Below are 21,571 nucleotides of genomic sequence, written 5' to 3' on the forward strand. Positions count from 1 at the left end.
AACCCAGACTGAATGGAAGCACGTGGGCCACCAAGGGAAAACAGCACTGGTCGCAGGCTGTGCTGATGCCAGAGCGTGGAGCTGGGGGACGGTGGGACTCTCCACGTTCAAGGCCAAAGAGAAAGGCTCAACTGGGAGGGGACAGACAGGACAGCAGAACGTGAGCACGATCTGTATGTTCACAAGGAAAGGGTCTTGTGGGGAAGCTTCTTTTGGATGCTGCCTCGCTTCTAACTACCACCGTGGCCTCTGCAATCTCTCAACACTGTCATCCTCGACCCCTGCCTCCGTGCTGGTCCCCTCACCCAGTCACTTGTCATCAAACGTCTCCACCCCCATCCCTGTGCCATGCACGCAGCCCAGGTGCTCAGCCAGCATCTGACGACTGTACTGAGCTGGGCAGGAGTACGGGCTGGACCAGGGGTTTCTTGAGGCGGCTCCATCCAGCCCTCAGGGAGACCGGCTGCAAGGGAGAACCAGCGGAGTGTGAACAAGCACAGAAAGCACCCATCTCCGCGCCTCCAGGACAGCACTCCCCTCCACCGTCTCACCCGAGCAGCTGGCTTCAGGAGGAGGACACCAGTACTGCGGAAATTTCACTAACAATATCTGAAAACCCATGTGGGGCTTGAGGGGACTCATTCTTGTCGAATGACTTGGGGACAAAGTCTTGTGAGCTTGCTAGGCCATCAGGCCCTGCTGGCCTCTCTCAGCCAGGCTGGGTCATTGCTCTCTGATGAGGTCACGTGGTCCTGCAGATACACGTAAAGAAGGCCCTGGGCCAAAGCCATGATTTCGTGGTTGCAAGCGTCTGACGGTGATGGTTCCTCTCCACACACAAGGCTGCGACGTGAAACAGGGTACAAAGCTCAGAGGCGTGCCCTGGTGTGGGCACAGGGGCACAGATGTGCTTGGGCTCAGGGACGCACAGGCAGAGGCGACCAGTGACGCCGTGCTGGCTCCGGGCTGCACCCAGGACTGTTGTATTTGATCTCCTGTTTTGATCTGTGGTCTCACCCACCGGAGGATGTGGATTCTGCACCTTTTCCTCCTTCCACCCCAACAGAAGCTCTTTAGGATCAGCCCTGGTCCTAAATTCAGACTTTATAAAAGTATTTCTTTCTCCACAAGGATCCCAATCGGAAACTGGGAGGAATTAGCACTCCCTTGGGACTTCATCTAAACAACATCCCACGTTTGCTCTAAAAAGCTCTGGAAGGCATTTGGTCACATGATCTTGCTTTATGGGGCTTCCTGTGGCCATGTGACCCCCCCAAAGCTGCTGTGTGCCAAGCATCTGGTTTCTTAGCTAATGTCAAGCCCTCACTGGGAAGAATTAATTGGACCATCTTAAAATACAGACCACGAGAACCACGCATGGGAGGGAATACATTTACTTTAAGTATAAAGGTTTACTATTATTAACAAGTTATCACTATTATTTACATGTTTATAAAACAGAAATAAAAATGACATACACATTTGGTGCCAAAAGTGGCTCATCCAAACTAACATCAGTACAAAAATAAACTTTCGAGCTACGTGTTTTTAAAAGAAATGTCATCGAAACAGTAAGGGGAAAACAATCTGTATCAGTCATGGGTTGAAATGCAAACATCATCACAGCAAAGCAGCCCGGGGGACAATGACACCAGTGCCTGCTGGAAGAGCCCCTGCCCCCGTCTGGCATTCTTGCAAGAACCCAAGGAAACAAAAGGCAAATGTACAAGTTATGTTCCTGAGCTACAGAGGCTTAGTGCCTCTAAACTGTTGTGAATTTCTGCTACAGAGGATCCGGGGTGGGGTTTGAGCTGATGAGCTTTCACTAATGGCATCAGGACACGGTACCGTGCACGGAGGGGAAGCTTAAGCCCGCTTGTGAAGCAGAGAAACCCTGTGTTAACAAAGCACAGCACGCATGGGTCCTCTCTGTCAATCGCCAAGCCTCGCAAGTCTCCTGACCGCTGACAAATAGTGACACGGGCAGAGGGAAAACAGAAGCTGCTTGGTTTGGGGGCCCCTGTGCCTACTAGACACGCCCTGGGTGATTCTGACAGAAATCCACCATGTTTCCAGGGTCTCAGGCCTTCACAGATACACACTTGTTCACACCTGGCCGCGGACCTCAGTGGTCAACGGAGCCGGGACCCCAGCAGGGAAAACAGAGCCAGCCCAGCAAACCCTCTGCCCTCCTCCACGTGGTGCTTCAGCCTGCGGCAGCCTGCTTTCCTCATTCCCCACAAAGCTGGGCCAGGACTGCATGCCTGGTGGCCGTGGCACGCTGGGCCAGGGAGGGTGCTGGGTGAGCAAAGAGCACAGGCCTTCCAGCCCCCGAGAGGCAGGATGCCCTCCCAGGCACAAACTCCTCTGGGATCCCAGCGAGGAATGCAGATGCTGAGGGGCGGGAAGGGGCTGTGAACAGGCTGCAGCCCACTTAAGAGCCGATGAAGGGTCCACAGGAGCTGACACCGGGTCCGCAGGAGCTGACACCAGCTCCCCAATGGTGGGGGGGGGCGGGGGCGGTGGGCAGAGTGGAGGAGAGGGCATCAAGCAGCCCCTGCAGCGGCAGCCCAGCTCTGCTCACTGGTCCTGGACCTTGGCCCTCTTGGCTTTTAGGGACAGGTGCTACAAGAGAAGAGAAAACGTCATCGCTGGGGTCAGTCAGACAAAGAAAGCAGACTTCAACATGGTTCCCACGGAAGTGACCAAATCAAAGCTTCCATCTGGCCCACACCTTCTCAGTAAATGCCCTGCCCCTCAGGCAATAGAGGAAAAAAGCCCAAGTGACCAACAAAGGAAACGGGCCTTCAGTAAGCCACACAGCCCGAGGTCAGGCCACCCTGGCTCAACCTGGGCCCCCGGGGCTCTGCGGGCAGCTGTCAGTGAGACGCGTCTCTCCCTCCACCCCAGGCCCCCCGGCCAGCACTGCAGCCCAATATCTGTGCTGCTCTGGGACCTCGGCTCGGGCCACAGATCACCTCGCGTTTCCTAGAATTTCTTGAGAACGGTCAAGGGAAGGTCTTCTCCCCTTAGCAACAAAGAGGTCAGCCAACTAAAGTCAGGTACCTGAGCTCGAGGCCCTACTCTCATGGAGCCCTGCGCAAGAGTGGGGAAGACACACAGGAAAAGGACACTTCCTGGTGACACGTTTTTCTTTTAGAAATGTCACTCTCTACCAGTATAAATAACCCAGGAAGCATAACATTATAATCATGGGCATCAGATAATAGGACTGGGGGAGACAAGCATTCTTTACACTCTAAAGTAAAGCCAAAAGTGCTAGAAATCCTAAAATATGCATTTGAGGCAGGGAGTATAAACGGAAGATTTCAATAAAGGTCCTCTGTTCACCAACTGAGGTATTCCTGACACCCTCTTAATAATCATAAACCACCAATCAGGAGACATCCCAGATGTGCTGCCCTAACATACAGCAGGATCTCCAAACGAGGAATCCCCAACCCGCCGACTGCCAGCAGAGCAGGCCCGCCAACCCCAGCACACTCACACTCCGTGCCCAAACCCCATTTCTTAGTGCACCTACAATGGCCTCAAGACAGCCATCCCCCTCGCCGACAGAGAACTGCAGGCCCTGAAAGAATGCAGGTGCAAAAGAAGATGAAGCACCCCACCAAGCACGACAGGATGAGTGGCCAAGTGAACAGGACATAGGGGTGAATGAGCTGCAAGAAGCCACACTTTCTAACCACTTATGCCCAAGGAAGGGCCAGTATGGATTCTTGCAAAGGCCCTGGTGAAGAGGGATCTCCCTAGATTCCAAAGGTATCTCAGAATCAGGAGAAAAAATTTAAGGACTTGAAAGGCAAATCTCTGAAAAGGTCACCCTGTCCTTCCCCTCTCCAGCTGTGGATCTTCCTGAATTTCTCCAAATTCCCTCCTCTGTGCACTTCACCTGACGTGACCCCTCCCACTAATGGTAGACACCCACAGCCTTAGCTTGGGAATGGGGGTGAGGTCATCATGCCTGTGGGACCATTTCTGGTGCTCATTTCTGAGGAGAATGTTGAGTATAAACAAAGCTGACTCTGGACCATTTCAGGCCTCTTTACAGGGTGAGGGCAACACTCTGAAAAACAGTGGTAAGGGAAAGTCACCAAAGATGCCAGGAACAGAGCCGGGGAGGATCTGTGGGCTGTGCGTGGTTGCGAGGTGCTACACTATGCTCAACAAAGGACCATCCACCATACATGGGCGGCCACTGGAGAGCAGCAGGGCTCTTGGAGAAATCAATCCATTTTGGACAAGTTTGGACTGTTTAGTTAGGGAGGGTCCAAGTTTCTTGGGGTGTGGGAAGGGTAGGGCCCTCGCCTGTAAAATGAGGCCTGTAAAATGAGGTTGTCGACCTAGGTGATTTCTGAGGTCCCGGCCTCTCTCAGAGTAAAAATACTCTGATCACAGGCAGTCATCAGAGTGGAGCGGAGGAGCTGAAAAACAGGCATTTGGAGAAAAAAGACACACTTGGCATATTGTCATTTTCTCCAAAATTCTGGGGCAATCTGCTCTTTAACTTTGTGTTCGACCGAGAGAAACTGTCATTTTGACTCCGCTTCTAGGTTAATTCTGTTCTCCAAGAGTCTAACTGAGGCCACTTCAGATTCACCCTTCTCTAAGTGCCTGATTCCTGCTACTCTAACAAGCACCCTCGCGGTGCACCCTGCTGCTTAGTCTCTCGCCTGCATTTCTAATGGCTGCTCTTGGACCTCTGAAGTCTGCTGCTTCCCACCTGAGTGGTTTTTGCAGGAAGATTTTCTTTCACTTCAGGTTTATTCTTACCAGCCCAGTACAGCAGAGACAACACACCAGGTTTTTCTCAGTCCCTGCAGTTGACCTCATTTCTAGCTGAAATATCTGGATGAGGATACGTGAAGAATGATGCAGGTTTGAAAGGCTTTTTTGTCATATTGTTTAAGATTTAAATATCGTTAAGATTTTAAAAGGACAATTTCCCTTAACATTGCTGGAGGGAGAGGGATGTGAAGATCCTTCCATTTATAGGATCACAACTCAAATGTTTTGAAGAGTTGAGCAAGTGAAATAAACAAGTGAGGCAGGACCTGGAGAGAGTCACTCACCCACCGCAGGCAGCCAGCCATTCCTCAGCCCCTGTTGATTGCTGCCAGGCAGTAACTCAGGCTCAGAAACTCAGCAAATTTAACATTTCCTTCAAGAGAATCTTGAAATCCATATTTAATGTGAAATCTCCCAATTTTAAAATATACCAGTCAAGCCAAATTTTGGTTTGAAAACACGGTAGTCTGGTTACAGCCTTGATGAAGTAACAGGTTTTGGTTTCCCTTCTGTGGTAAACAATGGTGAAACTGGACAAAATATCTGAAGCAATCATTTTCAGGCACTGGGTAACAGCACAGGGCTGTAATCCTTGAGAGAAAGGAAACACTCGAGGTGAGCTTTATAGTCATCCCAGGTCTCTGCATGGCCCTCCAAACCTTGTCATAGGGAAGTGAACCCTAAACAGAGAACAGTGTAGCTGTGCAGAGGGAACACAGATCAGAGTTCAGAGCTGCTGAGCCAGCTGGAATTTGCAGGACAGGGCATCAGAAAGGAGGAGTTCCAGAACCCTACATAGAGCTACCACCCTTAAGTCTTTGGCTGAAAGCTAAGCTGCACATGTGAAGGCCAAGGTTCCATAAGGCTGGCAGAGACTAGTTACTGGGGAGTTGTGACCTGACATGGAGATTTGGAGGTTTGTACAGTGCTGGAGACACTGGAGCTCTGACCAGGCAGAGTGCAAAGGCCTCAATGAACATCCTAGGCATTCAGTTGAGGCATCAAAAAGCCCATGTCTTAGGAGTAGGGCTACTCTAGACCTGCCTGAAAAAGACTAAAATCAGGTCTCGGTGGAATTAAACTGATCTGCCAGTACTGTCTACTAGGAAAAAACTCAATATTCTATAAAAACAACAAAACCAACTTTTCACAACAAAGCACCTATAATGTCCAGCATACAACAACAAATTACTACACAAGAGAAGCAGGAAAATGTGACCCATAACGAGGTAGAAAAACAGTCTAAAAGCAAAACAGATCAGAGATGACAAAGATGCCTAATTAATGCACATGTCTGCCATGGAAGAAGAGCATATACTATATACACAGCGATGCCGGCGCTCAGCATCTCCCACCATGTGTTTAAACCGCCTCGGGTTTAAGCTTGCACATGTGTTTACCATCTTGGCGAGGCAATCCTCATCAGAAAATATTTGTGCTGCTCCCTGTGAACACAGTCCAGTGTGACAGAACTTCTTTGGAAATGGTTTAGAAGAGCAGAGGGAGAGAGAAAGAGCTGAAGATACATTCTCTTTTTTTGTCGTGTAAGTTGGAGGGATTTATGTTTAAATGCACTTCACCACGAGCAATGGTATGGTGCTTTCATTTCATTTCATGGGACCATGCATGGTAATGGCCTTTCACCCTATGTACCATTGTGGGGTGGGGGGAGGGGACAGCAAGTTTAGGACATTAAACTGGAAAATAAATGTGTATTTAAAAATACAAAGAGGCAGGTAACAGGTGGTTCTGGGGGACGGGCTCGGTTCATTCCTACCGTTCCTTGTTGATAAAAGTGAGGAGCCAGCTCCAATAACCAAGCAGATTCAATGGCGGTCACATCTCTCATGTAATACTTGGAGGTCTGGATAACTTCATTGTAGATAACCCTGAAACAAGAAGAAAACATGAGCTAATTTCCTGTATCTTATGATGAGAGTCAGAATCACAACAATTAGAGATGATGAGTTTTTTCCCCTTGACCTTTAACGTGTTTCTATCTATTCTGTGTGCCAGGCACTACATTAAACAAATGCATTCATGCTGCTCACTTAAGCCTCATGACCTGAGTGGTGGGTACCAGTGTGTCCATTTTAGAGAGGAGACTCCAAGTCCTACGTGATTTCCAAGACATCTCAGTTATCAGCACAGGACCCTCTGGATCCTTATGCTTTTATTTACAGAACTCTGAACAGAGCCTAATGTATTAGAAAATGCAGAAATAGAAGCAAAGGCTCACTGATTCTGAAAGGAGCTGGGAATTAACTGTAAAGAGACACAAGGGAACTTTCTAGAGAGATGAAAGTATTCTATATCTTACTAGGAGTATGGGTTACGTGGGCAACACAGTTGTCAATACTCTTCCAATCTATATAAATTATACTTCTATTAAAAAAGGTTTGCCTGAGGCTGAGGTAACAGACACCAAAGAGCCAAGAAGGTAATTTAAATCCCCAGATTTCAGGAGTGCATATATTACTATAGATATCAGTTTCCAGGGACTCCCCTGGCGGTCCAGTAGTTAAAGACTCCACACTTCCACTGCAGGGGGCACGGGTTCAATCCCTGGTCGGGGAACTAAGATCCCGCATGCCTCGCCGTATGGCCAAAAAAAAAAAAATATCCGTTTCCAGAGCAAGTATTATCTCCTCCCTGAAGCAGCCAGCCCTGACTCTCTGGCACATGAAGTGCCAACCTCAGCCACCTATCAAATACACCCCTCTATCAAAGCCTTTCTCCCCAGGTACTGGAACCCATCTGTGTCTGTCAGGCTGTGGGCTGGGACCTGAACTGCTCTCTGCACAACTGTGCCCAGCGCAAGGACAGAGCACCTAGTCCATGGGTGAACATGAACGTTTGCTGAGTGGATGAGTGAGCAGAGGAATAAGACCACTGGCTTAAAGGGATCCTTGATAGAGCAGAAATTCTATAGCCGATCACGGTAGAACAAAGTCAGCAAACGTGTACTGGGCGCCTGTACTCCAGGCGCTAGGGACCCAGAGAAGAACAAGAACTAGGCCTTGCCTTCAACATGCTTACGAGGCAGGGAAGCAGGAGGGGGCTTACCAGCGGGGTGGCTTCTCTGCGTAGAGGACCGATGCAGGGTGGATGTGCAATTCATGATCGTCACGGATGGTCCTTGGGAAGCAGAACAATTTTGTCTCAAGTACATTTTAAACACTTACAGCAAGACCTTCCCACAGACGCGTTTAACGTCATCAAAAATGCATGCAGGATGTACTTCACACAAACACAACTATTCTCTCCATCTTCTCTTGTGCCCTTTATGATCCCTCCCCCGCTGTCACTCTAGAAATCAAGAATAAATCACACAAAAAAGGGAGAAGAAAAGCAACACATGGGCATTCAAAAAAATAACCGAGAAATACATTGCTCTGCCTATGTTTATGTTTATTTTCTGTAGGTTCTCTTTCAAAAATTTCCTTGAGGACAGAAATAATATATACGATTACGTCTATAAACTTTTCTATTAAACAAGGTTAAATAGTAAAGATAAATAGTAAAGACTGTCTAATGGGGGAGACTATAATAGGAGAAAAAAAGAAAGCTCAATATTAGACTATCCACTTCTCTGAGGTAATATTTCAAATTCCAACTCAGACTTGATTCAATTTAATTCAAAAAATATTAACCACGCACACAACTATTGGTAAGAGGAGCTCACAAGAGAACCTTAATGGATTAGGATGCTGCTGCCCAAACCATAATTACAGAGCACTTCTGTGGGTGCCAGGGACCTATGTGTCAGGCAAGTGCCTCAAGGCCATGACCCAGCTCATCTCTGGTGCTGAAATAAAGCCAGCGTTGGGGTCCTGGCTGTCCTATCAGATGTCTCAAAGGGACCAACCACCGCGAAGCCTATTATGTAGTCTGTATTTTTTTTGAGGACACTGGCGAAAGAATTCTGTAAATGCTAGTAGAAATTGCTAATTAATACTCTTGAGGAGAGCAGGGCACTCAAATGATAACAAAATAACGGCACTCACTGGAGAAGATCACAGGCCTCTCCAGAGCTGCCTCAAACAGGGACCACTTATCGTTGGGAGGAGGATCTCAAACAATGGGAAACAGAATCATGATACTGATAGGCTAGACTACTTGGCCTGGAGTAGCAAACAGAACACACTACAGACAAATGTAATGGAGGAGACCTGGTTGCCAAAAAAAAACAAAGAAGCCCAATGCAACACTGGGCTCATTAACAAAGCCCAGTGTCCGGGACGGGACTTCTGGTGACTGCAGGATCACAGGACTGTCATATGTTCTGAGGGGAAAAACCTAATGACAATATATGGAGGAAATCCAAAGACAAGCTGGGGAGAAAGCCTTTTGACTGCTCCCTTATTAAAGAAGAGATCGTCATGATCACTGTGCTTTAAACCAGCTACAATGAAGTTATGAGACTAAAACGAGCTCAGAAAAGACAGACTAAAAATAACAATTCAAAGAACTGGAATGATTCAGTTAGAGAAGAGGCCTAAACTATGTGTTACCTTTTACCACATTTGAATATACTAGAGGTTATCGGAGGGCATCAATGCTCAGTGATTTTTCTATGCCTAGAAAATGGAACTGGAAGAGACAGGCTGAAGTCTATAGCAGTGGGAGGGGTGGCCAGCACATGAAGAAACACTTGCCAGGCTTCCCTGGTGGTGCAGTGGTTGAGAGTCCGCCTGCCGATGCAGTGACACGGGTTTGTGCCCCAGTCCGGGAAGATCCCACATGCCGCGGAGCGGCTGGGCCTGTGAGCCATGGCCGCTGAGCCTACGCGTCCGGAGCCTGTGCTCCGCAACGGGAGAGGCCACAACAGTGAGAGGCCCGCGTACCAAAAAAAAAAAAAAACACTTGCCAACATTCAAATGTGGCCACTATCTATCTGGGTAGCTGCAGTTCTGCAAATCTCTAAAAACATCAGGAACTGCCCAAGGGCAAAAGTAACTTCTCTAGGAAAGATTATCTTTAACGGTTCCCTCTGGTCCTATTATTCTCTGATTAGAATGGAAATATTACCAGCTTCCAGACTTGTGACTGTCATCCTCCTACAACATGTAGATGGGCTGAGTTATTTGAGAATCATTTCCATAAAGTTAAGACATTTCACTTAAAGCTATACAGCTAACCTCAATGCATCTTTAGAAAGAGGCAAGATACAAATAAAGAAAAATGATTTCATTTCTCTACTTTCCCTGTATGTCACCTTGCTATGGGGTTTGGATTATTTTTAAGATTTCAATGCCTTAAGTGACTTCACAAATGACTTCACAAAATATCATGTTACCTATAAGCTCCAGTAGAATGAAACCTCGCAGCATTTGCAAAAAATCCGGAAACAATGCACCTCAGAACTGGATCTGGATCACCTACACAAGGTAGCAAACAGAGTGATGGATGAGACTTCTGCCCTATGCTCGGTGTGCTCAGGCCTGTGCCGTGAGGCCCATCCCAGGCTGCTTCAAGCTACCTCGCAACCATCTCCTGGACGGATCCCAGCCCCACGCTTCCCAGTGCTGGACACCTGCCCTGGCACCATCTATGGAGGTCCCCACCCTCCCACAATGGCTGCTGAGGGAAATACGCTGGACTGTTCCCTTAACCTGGGGCCCCCAACCCCTCCCCGGGCCACAGATGACAAGACCAAGGCTGAGCACCAGAGCCTACAGAGCACTCCACAGGCTAGCCAGTGACCTCGGAACTCCCTTTCAGGAGAGCATTTTGCAGGAATGATGTTCCTTCCATAAGACACAACCTGGGACACTAACACTACAATATTATTTCTGTGATTATAGCTACAGTTTGTAATTCTTCAAAATTTGCAATCATCTCATTTTAATTGGTGGCTGTGTTGCTACAGTAAACATCTTCCAAGGATAAAGCCTGCCCATTTATTAGATGATTTCCACAGGATATATCCAAATTATTGTACAAAACGATGATGTCATCTATAGGACTTATGATATATATTTCAACAATTCTAAGACCCACTCTTTTTTACACTTTAACTCACTGAAATCAGGACAGCAATTGTATTATAATTGGCAGCATTTTTTTCTTTCTTAATGATACATAAAATAATGGTGTGTCTTACAAATGATGGTGTCTTGGATCCAATAAAATATAGTACGTTGGTAAATAGGTTCCCAAAAGGTGGTATAATTTACAAAGCCATCAACAATGTATGAGAATGTCGGTTTCACTGCATTCTTGCCAGCAATGTTCTAGCAAAAAGGTACCCCTTCTTTTATTGTACATTTATTTGATTACTGTCTATATTTCTTCTTTTGTGAATTTTCCATTCCATTCCTTTGCCCATTTATCAACTTGGAAACTAGTGGGGTTTTGTTTTTTTTTTCTTAATATGTTAAACAGGGAATTCCCTGGCGGTCCAGTGGTTAGGACTCTGTGCTTTCACTGCCAAGGGTGCAGGTTCAATCCCTGGTTGGGGAACTAAGATCCTGCAAGCCATGCAGCACAGCCAAAAAATAAAAAGCTAGAACATTATTTAAAAATATGTTAAATAAACTCATTCTGTCATAAAGTTTTTAATTTTTTATCTCATATATGCTGAAAATATTTTTTACTGTTTGCTTTCTTTAACATCTAGAAGTTTAAAATTTGCATGTAATTTATTGAATTTCCATTATTTTCTCTATTGCTCTTCAGCACAGAACTGATAAATCTCAAATCTACATTTCTAACCACAATTTGATCCTAGATTCAGTCCCTTCTCTCCAATTGCCCAAAAGAAATTTCTATGTAGAACGTGCATTGTTATCAGGACGATATCACTTCCAAGGGGTAAAAATGGGCTCCTGAGGGCAGGGTAGTAGGGAATCTTAGATATTACAATGATTGTGGCCCTCCAGAGCTCAACCTTACCTTACAAAATCTTATTCCTTAGTATTTAATTTCTCTCTTTAGGAAGAGGTGAAATTCAATGTAACTTTTCTCCTGGGTGAGGTGTTCGATAGGGACAGAGTAAAGGGACAAAGGAGGTGATTAAATAGTTAATCCTCCTAGGGGATTGTAAGTAGAGAAAAAGTATGGGAGACCCCTGTAAGTTAAAGATCACTCAAGAAAGCAGGTTTGCTTAACCACAAAACCAAGCCAGCTTGCTTAGCAACAAAACCGTGCAACAGAAGCATGAGACATGCCCTGAAACAATAAAACAATGGTGGAAGGAGACCCACATCCTGCCCAGAGAGCTCAGTACATTAGTGAGTCCTAGGACATGCTTCTCTGCGAACACTAAAAACAAAAATGTAAGGACAGGTGACATTATACTGAAACCTGAGATGATTTACCCTATTTTAGTATATGTTACCGCCTTTTTGCTCATTTCCACTGCACCATGACAGTCCCAGTTCCACCATGTAGGGACAAAACTCCCTCACCCGACGTGGAGGAGGAGCTGGTGATGGAAGCCTGACGTCTACTCAAGAATGAGGAAGAAGGTGGTCTTCTCCCCCTCCCCACTTTTCCTTTGATTATAAAACTGCAGCCCACTAAGTTCTCGGCATGGTAGCCTCTTGCCCACCTGCCTGTAAGCCTCACAAGCGTCCTATTCTAATAAATCACTTCTTATCATGTTGCCTCTCACTGAATTCTTTCTGCGCTGAGACATAAAGAACTGGAGCTCCTCAGAGCCCCCAAGACACATTTCTGCTCTTTCAGGTTGACAATGAAAAACAGGTTAAGAAACAAAGATGCAGATGCACGTTGTCCTCTATCTGCTGGGCGACAGGTGCTTGACTGGCTCTTCCCCAGTTAGTTGTCCCTGTGAGCTTCCTGTTTCTATTCATGACACCAACTCTACCCAACCACCCAGGTTTCAACTCTTCCCTCTCTTGTGAGCTTGGTCATCCATCAATACTCCCTGAGCATCTTATATGCTCCTCTCTCCCAGCACTTGTCTCCACAGTCCTCCCTACCTAGCAAGCCCTTTGCCACTAGTTTCTAATTCAACCAGTAAACTCAACTGGACTTCCGCCACCACTCGCGGCCCACTGTGAGGCCTCCCAGGCCAGAGCCCCAACCTGGATTCCTTCTTCCCTGCATTCCTACTAGAGCCCCCATTGCTGTCTGCCATGATCACTCAAACGTCTACTCCTGTAGCTTCTAAGACAACTGATAATCTCATACTGCAGTAGTGGGTCTCTGTAGGAATCTCTCCCTTCACTGCACTGTTTCCTGAGAGTAAGAACCATGTCTTCGTCATCATGTAATTAGTTGCTCTTAATATAAAGGCAAAATAAAGCTCTGGAATAAAACTGCCTGAGTTCTGATGCCACTGTACACTCACTGCGTGGGACCTTCGTGCAGCAAGTCACTCGTCGCCTGAGCCCACTTTTCTCATCTGTAGAATGAGGATAACAGCAGTGCATGTTTCACTGGAGTGTTGTGAGCACTAAATGAATTCACGTATGAAAACACTCACAACACTGCCAGGCCTATTACAGGTGCTTCAGAAATGTTAGTGAGCGCTAGTGGTGCTGAGAGTGCGGTTGAGGGCCTGGCACCCAGGAGGTGCTCGAAAGACAACTGCTGAATGGCTGAGCAGACACATCACCCCCTCAAAAGTCTGAGCCACACAGACCTGGCTTCGCTGGTTACCAGCTGTGTTGTCCTGAACTTAAATTAACTTCTCTCTGGGGCCTAACAACTCCTCTGTAAAATAAGGATAACATCACCCACACCTCAGAGTAGGAGATTAAGTAGAGAATATTAAGTAGAACCCCTGCCATGGTGTAACCTAGTGTGTCCTCAGTAGTCAGTCCCTACTAGAGGCCAGAAACTGTGTCTTACACAACACTTCTATCTTACCCCAGTGCCTGCCCAGGCTAAACACACGGCACTTGCTTTAGTAATACCTGTAACTGAAAATAAAATGCAGTTTATGTGGAATGGCCATAAATGTTGTCCACTTAAAAGTCATTTTTCTTGCAAAGCCTACATGGGATAATTAACCATGTAATGTACAACGATGTGACTGTTAATTATTCTTAAGTGTTGTCAGGGCTTGTTAAATTTTTTCCCAAGAATGGCCCTCAGAAATAAAAATGGACCTCCTTGGGGGAAAATATGCTACTTTCACATGCAGCTTTTCACCAACACGGGCAATTCAAAACATGAACCCGGTGTGGGTCCAGAGTACACTGTGCTGCCTCACACCAGCCCAGCCTAACAACTCCAAGAATGCAACTACACAGAGCAGAGAAAGGGGCGTCACTGGTGGTGGCAGTGTATTCTTACCTTCACTGGATTTCTTGGGCACTTGAAACTTGACAAGAAGCTTTTTCAATTGCTCCCTCACTGTCACGGCTCTGACGAGACCCTTGTAATTCAGGAAATGCTCCTGACACCACTGGGAGTTCTTATTGTGCTACAGGACAACCCAGATAGAAGGAGAGTGAGAAGAGCACAGGAAAGTTCTCAACTGAGGCTACGTGGTGGAGGTCATTCATCTCTCTGCCCCCGTTTGCTTACTCAATGGGACAAGATCTTCAGATCATAACGGGCCCTTGTTTGCCCCATATCTCTAAACAGACGTTGACCACCATGCTTACCACCTGACTGCTCTCCGATCTCACTCTCTGTGCTAAAGGGCAAGTGAGAACTTAGTGACAAGCAGAATTGCTTTTAATCTTAAATACCCACGGGAGTGGCCAACTATCAGACAGAACCCCTTCCCTGCAGTTCTTTGCAAATCAACATTCCCTCTCTGGCAGGCTTGAATTTATCACTTTGACAACAGGCAAGTAATGCGACACTTGCCAATTTAGAAATAATTTGCAAATTACTATTATTTAATCCCCAAAGTATGATTTTTCTATCAACAGTACTTAGTTTTGTTCTATATTCTGAAGTATGATCATTATAACCTAAATTATTGCTGTGGGAATGTACCTCTGAAATTATAAGCCAGGGAGGAAGGTGTTTTTACGTAAGAAAATATAATTCAAAGAGCATTTTCCCAGAAGGCAACTATAGAATAATGCACTGTAGCCCTGGACCCGCTTTCTACTGGTAGAGGAAGCTGGAAATGGTGCACTGTTTTTGCACAAATGAATTTTAAGCGACTTAATCCACAATTAATAATCTCAATAAGAGATTCGGTTTTCTGAAAACTGTTCATTAACTAAATAATCTCTCTTCGAATCTCTGGGAAAACAAACACTTAGTATTTCTCCCCTTCTAAAAGAAATTATTTAAGAAGTAAAGACGAGATACTGAATATCTGAAATGTCTCATTTCCCCCTTGACATCCTTTCCTTTATATAAGAAGTTTATATATTGTTTTCTTTTCTCATTGCTTTCATCATCACTAGATCTCTCTTTTCAGTGTTTTTTAGTGAGGACTTTAAGCTGTATTATTTGCTCCTAGTTTTACAGACTATTAAGAACAACAAAAATTACCATCACCATGGCTAAATCTGGGTAGGATATGTAAGTATATGTGGATCCCCGACTAAATGTCTTCTCACAGCTTGTCTGGCAGGTGGAGGGGTGGTGGCTGTGTGAAATCTCAAATTCACGTAGACAGCTTTGAAGATTCAAAACCACAAGTTACTCTCAGTCTCATTTATTTGCAGAAAATATATCAGAACTTCCTATTCAAAGGTCGGACAGTGTTGTCCAGGAACATGGGGTGGGTGTGAGACGGAGTGAGGAAAGGGTGAGCCAAGGAAGGCCGAGCCTCTGACCCACTGCTGGGGGCCAGATCACTATGCAGGGGAAGGAAGAAGCCATCACGGATTAGAAGTTCTGGCAATAATCTAACAGGAAAATAGAGGCCTGTTGGCCATCCTTTTATAAACTACACTTCCGGAATCCTCGCCCCTAGATCACTTCCAGTGGACGGGTGCATGGCAGCTGTGCTTACCTTGATGAATGCTTCATACACATTGAGCATGGTAAGATGATCACCCTCTTCCACAGCAAATTTTCGGTGCACTCGAATCTGGAGAGAATAAACGCAATGTTTAGAAGCTGACTCTTCTGAGCCTCTTGTCCTGGAGGCAACATTACACGATGAATAGCTCATGGCTTGTTGAGTCAGAAAGACCTGGTTTGCACCCATCCTGACTCTGCCATTTCCTCAAAGACCTCAGATTAGTCACTTAACCTTTCTCAGCCTCCATTTCCTTATCTAGAAAATTGGAATATTAAACTTGTGTATCAAGACTGCTATGGGATTAAGATAATCCACCATAAAGTACTTGGCACAGCTGTTAGATAAATATTAGTGCTCTTGTCCCTCTCCTCCTCTATCCAGTCCATATCTTCTCTTTCAGAAGAACTCCCAGCCCCTGATGGAAGGTAAGCTCCAGAAGGACAAGGGGCCGGCTGTCTGGAGCATGGAGGACACTCTATTCCTAAGCCACCACGAGCTGCGAAATCCTTTCAGACCCAGTCCCTAAGTTTTTCTTTCTGTGAGATCCTGGGCAATGCCATCTGCTCCCATGGGTTCAAGGAACGGCGTATCCAATATATATACAAGTACACAAATACACTTATTGACTTCAGAATTTGCTCCTTGTATCAAATACCACATAATTCACCTTCCTTCCATTCATTCAGTAACAGATATTTCCTGAGCACCTACTATAGGCCAGGCACTGTTCTATGCATTTGGGATATAACAGTGAATACGACAGTGGTGGGAGAAAAACAACAAACAGGATAAATAAGCAAAATATATAGTATGGTAGGTGGTAAGAACAGCTAGAGGAGAGAAATAAAGCAGGGGCAGGGGATGGAGACGGGAGGGGTATATGTTGCAATTTTAGACACAGTGCTTAGAACTTCACTTTCCTCGTCTTGAAAATGAATTTGCCTGTCCTGAGGTAGGATTGTTAAAAAAGCTAATAGAAAAGCAAACAAACAACAGAACCATCCAGGCACGAAAACTTCGTAACCTGCAGCTATGCAACTATCAGGGAAGATGGTAACGGTCCATAAAGAAGTTTCTCTGCTCCTTGCTACATTCAGCCCTCTGCTTCTGCTTCTTGACTCTTCCAGCAGGAACCGACACTGAGCTCATCTTGGGCCTCCCTCCATCAGGACGCCTCACTTCCCTGGTGCTCTTCAATAGTGTAATTTCTCCTTCACAGTCTTTCCAGTGTTCACCCTTCCAGTTGTCACAGATGCCTGGGCCTTTGAGAGGGCCCTGTCAGCAGCCTGACTTGCCCAGCCTGCTGTGCCCTGGCACTGACTCCTTATATCACTAACGTGCCCACCAAGGTTGCTCTCAGAGCAGCCTTTAAAGAAAAAAAAAACTTCCCTTAGGAAGTCAGTAGGACAATGGTTAAGATTTGGGGCTTTGGACTGTGAAAGGCAACTTCCATCAATTCTGGCTGTGCAACCATGCATAAGTTACCTAACTTTTCTGTGCCTCCGTCTCTAAAACTGATGATAGTAGTACCTCCCCCCCGGGTCCACGGTAAAGATAAAATGACATGACGCACGTAAAATGTTTGGCACAATGTCAGGCACACAGTTAACCCTCAAAACATAAGCTGCTCTGTCACCAGCAGTTCCTGGGCAGTTTTAACAAAAGAAAGCCCAAAGTGAGCAAGACTCGAATGAACAGTCGGACTTACAGCCTGAGACTTCTGGTTTGAGGGGACCACAAAGACATTCTGGATCTGCATCATGGCGGCGATGCTTAGAATTTCCTGAGAACAGCCAAAATTTCCTAAAAACCAAAAAGCATGTCTGATTTCAAACATACAATGTGTCAGTGAGAAGTAAAAGATGTTTTATGACATTTTCCTTATACCACATTGTAAACTAAGATCATCTATTTACATGTAGCTTGATTTTTAAAGCTTGTAACATATAAACACTTCACCCTGCCAAATGGGATGTCCTATACACGGTCCAGATGGAAGGAGGCCTGGAAGGACCCCACTCCGCGGTGGCCACACCGAGGGACTCTGCCGTGAGGCTCGATGGGGGTCAGCTTGGCCCTATCACTAGGGCAGGTCAGCTCCACACCTGCTCCCTACTCAGTGTGGACACCTAGAATCCTGGCAGAAAGCCTGAGAGGGAGAGGGGGCCAGGAATATGGGGGCTGTGTCCCTCATGCTGTCCCTCTGCTCCTGGACCCTTCTAAGAGGTGGCCTCCCTCTCGGTAGGGCTCATTTCAGCCGGCAAGCCCGAGGCATAACTAGACCAGGGAAGCACGCTGTGGGCTGCAGCTGCTGCCACCTGGACACGGAGTCTGCGGCAATCAGCCCCCCGGGGCATCAGACAGAGAGCGCGAATGGTGCCGCATGCTCCCCGCAGCTTCTGGCCTCGTTGAGTGTGACCTACTTCCCCAGCCCCAAGCTTAGAATCCTGCTTCTCAGTGTAAGCCTGACTGCTCCAAAACACAATTACAGCTAACTTTCACCATGCTTAGTCTGACATGCAGCTTTGTCTATTGCCAGTGAATATAAAGTTAGACAAAAGCAAGAAACAATGAGTATTTCCCTTCTCTAGGCTACTGGGGGGGGTGGGGTGGGGAGCACAGGGAAGTGTGTGACAAACCATGGTCTCTAGAGCAGCGGTCCCCAGCCTTTTTGGCGCCAGACACAAGTTTCATGGAAGACAATTTTCCACAGACCGTGGAGGGGCATGGGACGGCTCAGGCAGGAAAGCGAGGGATGGGCAGCGGCAGATGAAGCTCCGCTCGCTCGCCTGCGCTCACCTCCTGCTGTGCGGCGCGGCTCCTAACTGGCCTCAGACGGGTACCAGTCCGCGGCCCAGGGGTTGGGGACCACTGCTCTAGATGATTTTGACTTCTAAGTATTAGAAGATATCCAGGTTATACACTTTTATCCCTTAACTCATATTCTCACAAAAATCTGAAGGTGTCAGAGAAGCTGGGACCCTTGTGCCTCGGTGGTGGGAATACAAAATGGTGCAGCCACTGTGGAAGACAGTGCAGTAGTTCCTCAAAAAATTAAACATAGAATTATCAGATGATCCAGCAATTCCACTCTAAGTATACACCTCAAAGAAGTGAAAGCAGGGACTCAAACACATACTTGCACACCCATGTTCATAGCAGCATTATTCACAATAGTCAAAAGGTGGCGGCTCCCTGGGTGTATCCATACAATGGAGTATTATTCAGCCTTTAAAAAGAAATTTTGACCCATGCTACAACATAAATGAACCTTGAAGACATTATTATACCAAGTGAAAAAGTCAGTCACAAAAGGACAAATATTGTATGATTCTACTTCTATGAGGTTCCTAGAATAGTCAAATTTCATAGAGACAGAAGGCAGAACGGTGGCTGCAGGGGCTGGGGGAGGACAGAATGGGGAGTTAGTGCTCAATGGGTACAGAGCTCCAGTTTGAAAAAAATGAAGTTCCAGAGACAGATGGTGGTGGTGGCTGAACAATAACGTGAATGTACTTAATGCTACAGAACTGTACACTCAAAAATGATTAACATGGTAAATTTTATGTTCTGTATGTTATACCACAAATTTTTTTTCAATCCCTGTTAAAAAAAAAATCAGGTGTCAGTACTAGACCCACAGGAAACAAACAAAAGTGTTTACTGAATTAATGACGACTGACCTTGACTCATGAGTTAGCCACATGCCCCAAACCTTAGATGAAAGCTCCTTCACCGCTCAAACTGTATTGTGCTCTCTTCCCCGGGGTGCACAGAATTTGGGAAACAACTCCCAGACAAAATAAAATCATTGAGGACCGTTGGTCTCCACCTACCTGATTCAAGCAGCATTTTTGCAAACATGGGATTCAAAGGAAACTCTGCTATCCTCATGCCAAGCGGCTCAGTTAGGCGACAGTCTTTGTCCAGCCCTGCCGTAAGAACAGCAACAAAAAGCAGAAGGCATGTACCATGGTGCTGGAAGATGCACAGTTGTTGGGAGAATAAAAGATGATGTATGCTAAACAAAGGTATCCAACCTCAACCTGACCCAGAGTGCTGTTACAATAAAAGAAGAAAAGAGTTCCTCAGTGCTCTTGAATGCTCAATTTTGAAAAACTGATACTTCTGATGGCCTCTATGCAAGGACTTAATTATAAGGAAATGGCCTCACAGCCTCCTCCTGCCCCCACCCTCCCCTGGTCCCACTCCTCCCCAGAGACTGCTCTTTCCAAGGGACCGACAACCAGACAGTGCTAAACACAAAGGGCACTTTCCTTAGGGTCCCCAGCAGCCTTTGACTCTGCTGACCACAGCTCCTTGGAAACACTCTTCCCCAGCTTCCATGATTCCCCACTCCCCTGCTTCTCTGCCACCTCTCCTGCTGTTCTCTCTGCATCACCTCTGGACCTTTTTCCATGGCCAGTTTCTGAGAGGCCACAGATGTCCCAGGCCTCTCAGAAATTTGTGAGCAATTACAAAGCTGATGACTATGAGTCTAAACACACGCCCGGCTCTCTCTTTGGTGCCAACACCAGAGCTGTTTATCCAATTGCCTCCTGGGCTGTTTGCTGAGCCGGGCTGAGTCCTTCAATTCCTCACATCCCTCCTTGCCTCTTTACCAACAGCCACTTTTCAGGTAGTGGATTCCCAAGACAGAGACTCTCGTTTTACTATGGTTTAGACTATTCCCAAGATGGAGCATTAAAACACCTGCTGCAGACCTCAGGGCAAGACAGAAAAGGTCATTTCTCTTCTGTTCCCATATAATCATCTCTTTGAAGGTGATAATTCAGCTTATAAATAAATTTAAGTTGGGTGTTCCCCTCGACCTTTTCCAGCTTAGTTAGAGCAGTGAAGACATTTAAAATATTTTAAATTTCATTCTGTTTGGAGGAAAATCTGTCCAAATGAAAAACTTCTAAATAGTGGATATTCTCTCATACACATTTCAGATTATCCCAGGAGACTTTGCTTTCAAGTTCCTATCACATGCTTGAGAACAGAGGATGGAAACCTTTCTGGCATATGCTCACTCAGGGCTGATGTGATATAGACCCTAAAGGCCTTTTAAATCATTGAAGATTTTTTTAATCAATAATTGGCTATTCCTTCACAGGAAGGTATCATAAATATAATGAAAATGGACCCCTACCTCACCCTATACAAAAAAATTAACTCAAAATGGATCACAGACCTACTAAATGTAAGAACTAAAACGATAAAAACTCTTCAAAGAAAACCTAGGAGAGATCTTCATGCCCAAGGATTAGGAAATTATTTCTTAGGTAGACACCAAAAGCACAAGCAATGAAAGAAAAAATACATAAAGTGAACCACATAAAAACTTAAAACTTTTGTATTACCAACAATACCATCAAGAAAGTGAAAAGCCAACCCACAGAATGGGAGGAACATTTACAATCACAGATCTGATAAGAAATGTGTATCCAGTCTATATAAAGAAATCCTCCAACTCAATAAAAAGACAACACCCCAAGTAAAAATGAACAAAGGATCTGAATAGACACTTCTCCAAAAAAGATATACAAATAGCCAAGCATACGAAAAAGTGCTCAGCATCATCAGTCATTAGGGAAATACAAACCAAAATGGCGAGACACCACTTCATACCCACCAGGATGGCTACAGTACATAAAACAGATAATAACAAGCATTGGCAACCTGTCATTACGTAGAGAAACTGGAACCCTCACACACTGCTGGTAGAAGGTCCACCAAAAACTTGTATGTGGACACTTACAGCAGCATTATTTATATTAGTCAAAAAGGGGAAACAATCCAAATGTTCATCGACTGATAAATGGATAAGAATAATAAGTGGTATAT

The 21,571-nt window shown here is 45.8% G+C and overlaps 1 protein-coding gene across 3 annotated transcripts in view; it reads right to left on the bottom strand.

Moving 5' to 3' along the window:
* Positions 1–1,378: 1,378 nt before the first annotated feature.
* The window catches only part of DHX35 (DEAH-box helicase 35), a 73,443-nt gene continuing 53,250 nt past the window's right edge, over positions 1,379–21,571 (bottom strand). For 2 of the 3 annotated variants that reach the window (XM_007447703.1, XM_007447702.1), the window contains 8 exons: positions 19,558–19,653; positions 17,430–17,524; positions 15,710–15,787; positions 14,080–14,209; positions 10,109–10,190; positions 7,876–7,947; positions 6,587–6,698; positions 1,379–2,625 (listed from right to left, as the gene is read on the bottom strand). In XM_007447703.1, the coding sequence (XP_007447765.1) occupies positions 2,581–2,625; positions 6,587–6,698; positions 7,876–7,947; positions 10,109–10,190; positions 14,080–14,209; positions 15,710–15,787; positions 17,430–17,524; positions 19,558–19,653 (710 nt within the window). In that variant the 3' untranslated portion in view covers positions 1,379–2,580. Of the gene's footprint in view, positions 2,626–6,493; positions 6,699–7,875; positions 7,948–10,108; positions 10,191–14,079; positions 14,210–15,709; positions 15,788–17,429; positions 17,525–19,557; positions 19,654–21,571 lie in introns of those variants that run through there. The other variant, XM_007447701.1, reaches the window with a different exon arrangement.

Source organism: Lipotes vexillifer, unplaced genomic scaffold (genome assembly GCF_000442215.2).
Source record: "Lipotes vexillifer unplaced genomic scaffold, Lipotes_vexillifer_v1.1 scaffold397, whole genome shotgun sequence".
Taxonomy (NCBI): Eukaryota; Metazoa; Chordata; class Mammalia; order Artiodactyla; family Lipotidae; genus Lipotes; species Lipotes vexillifer.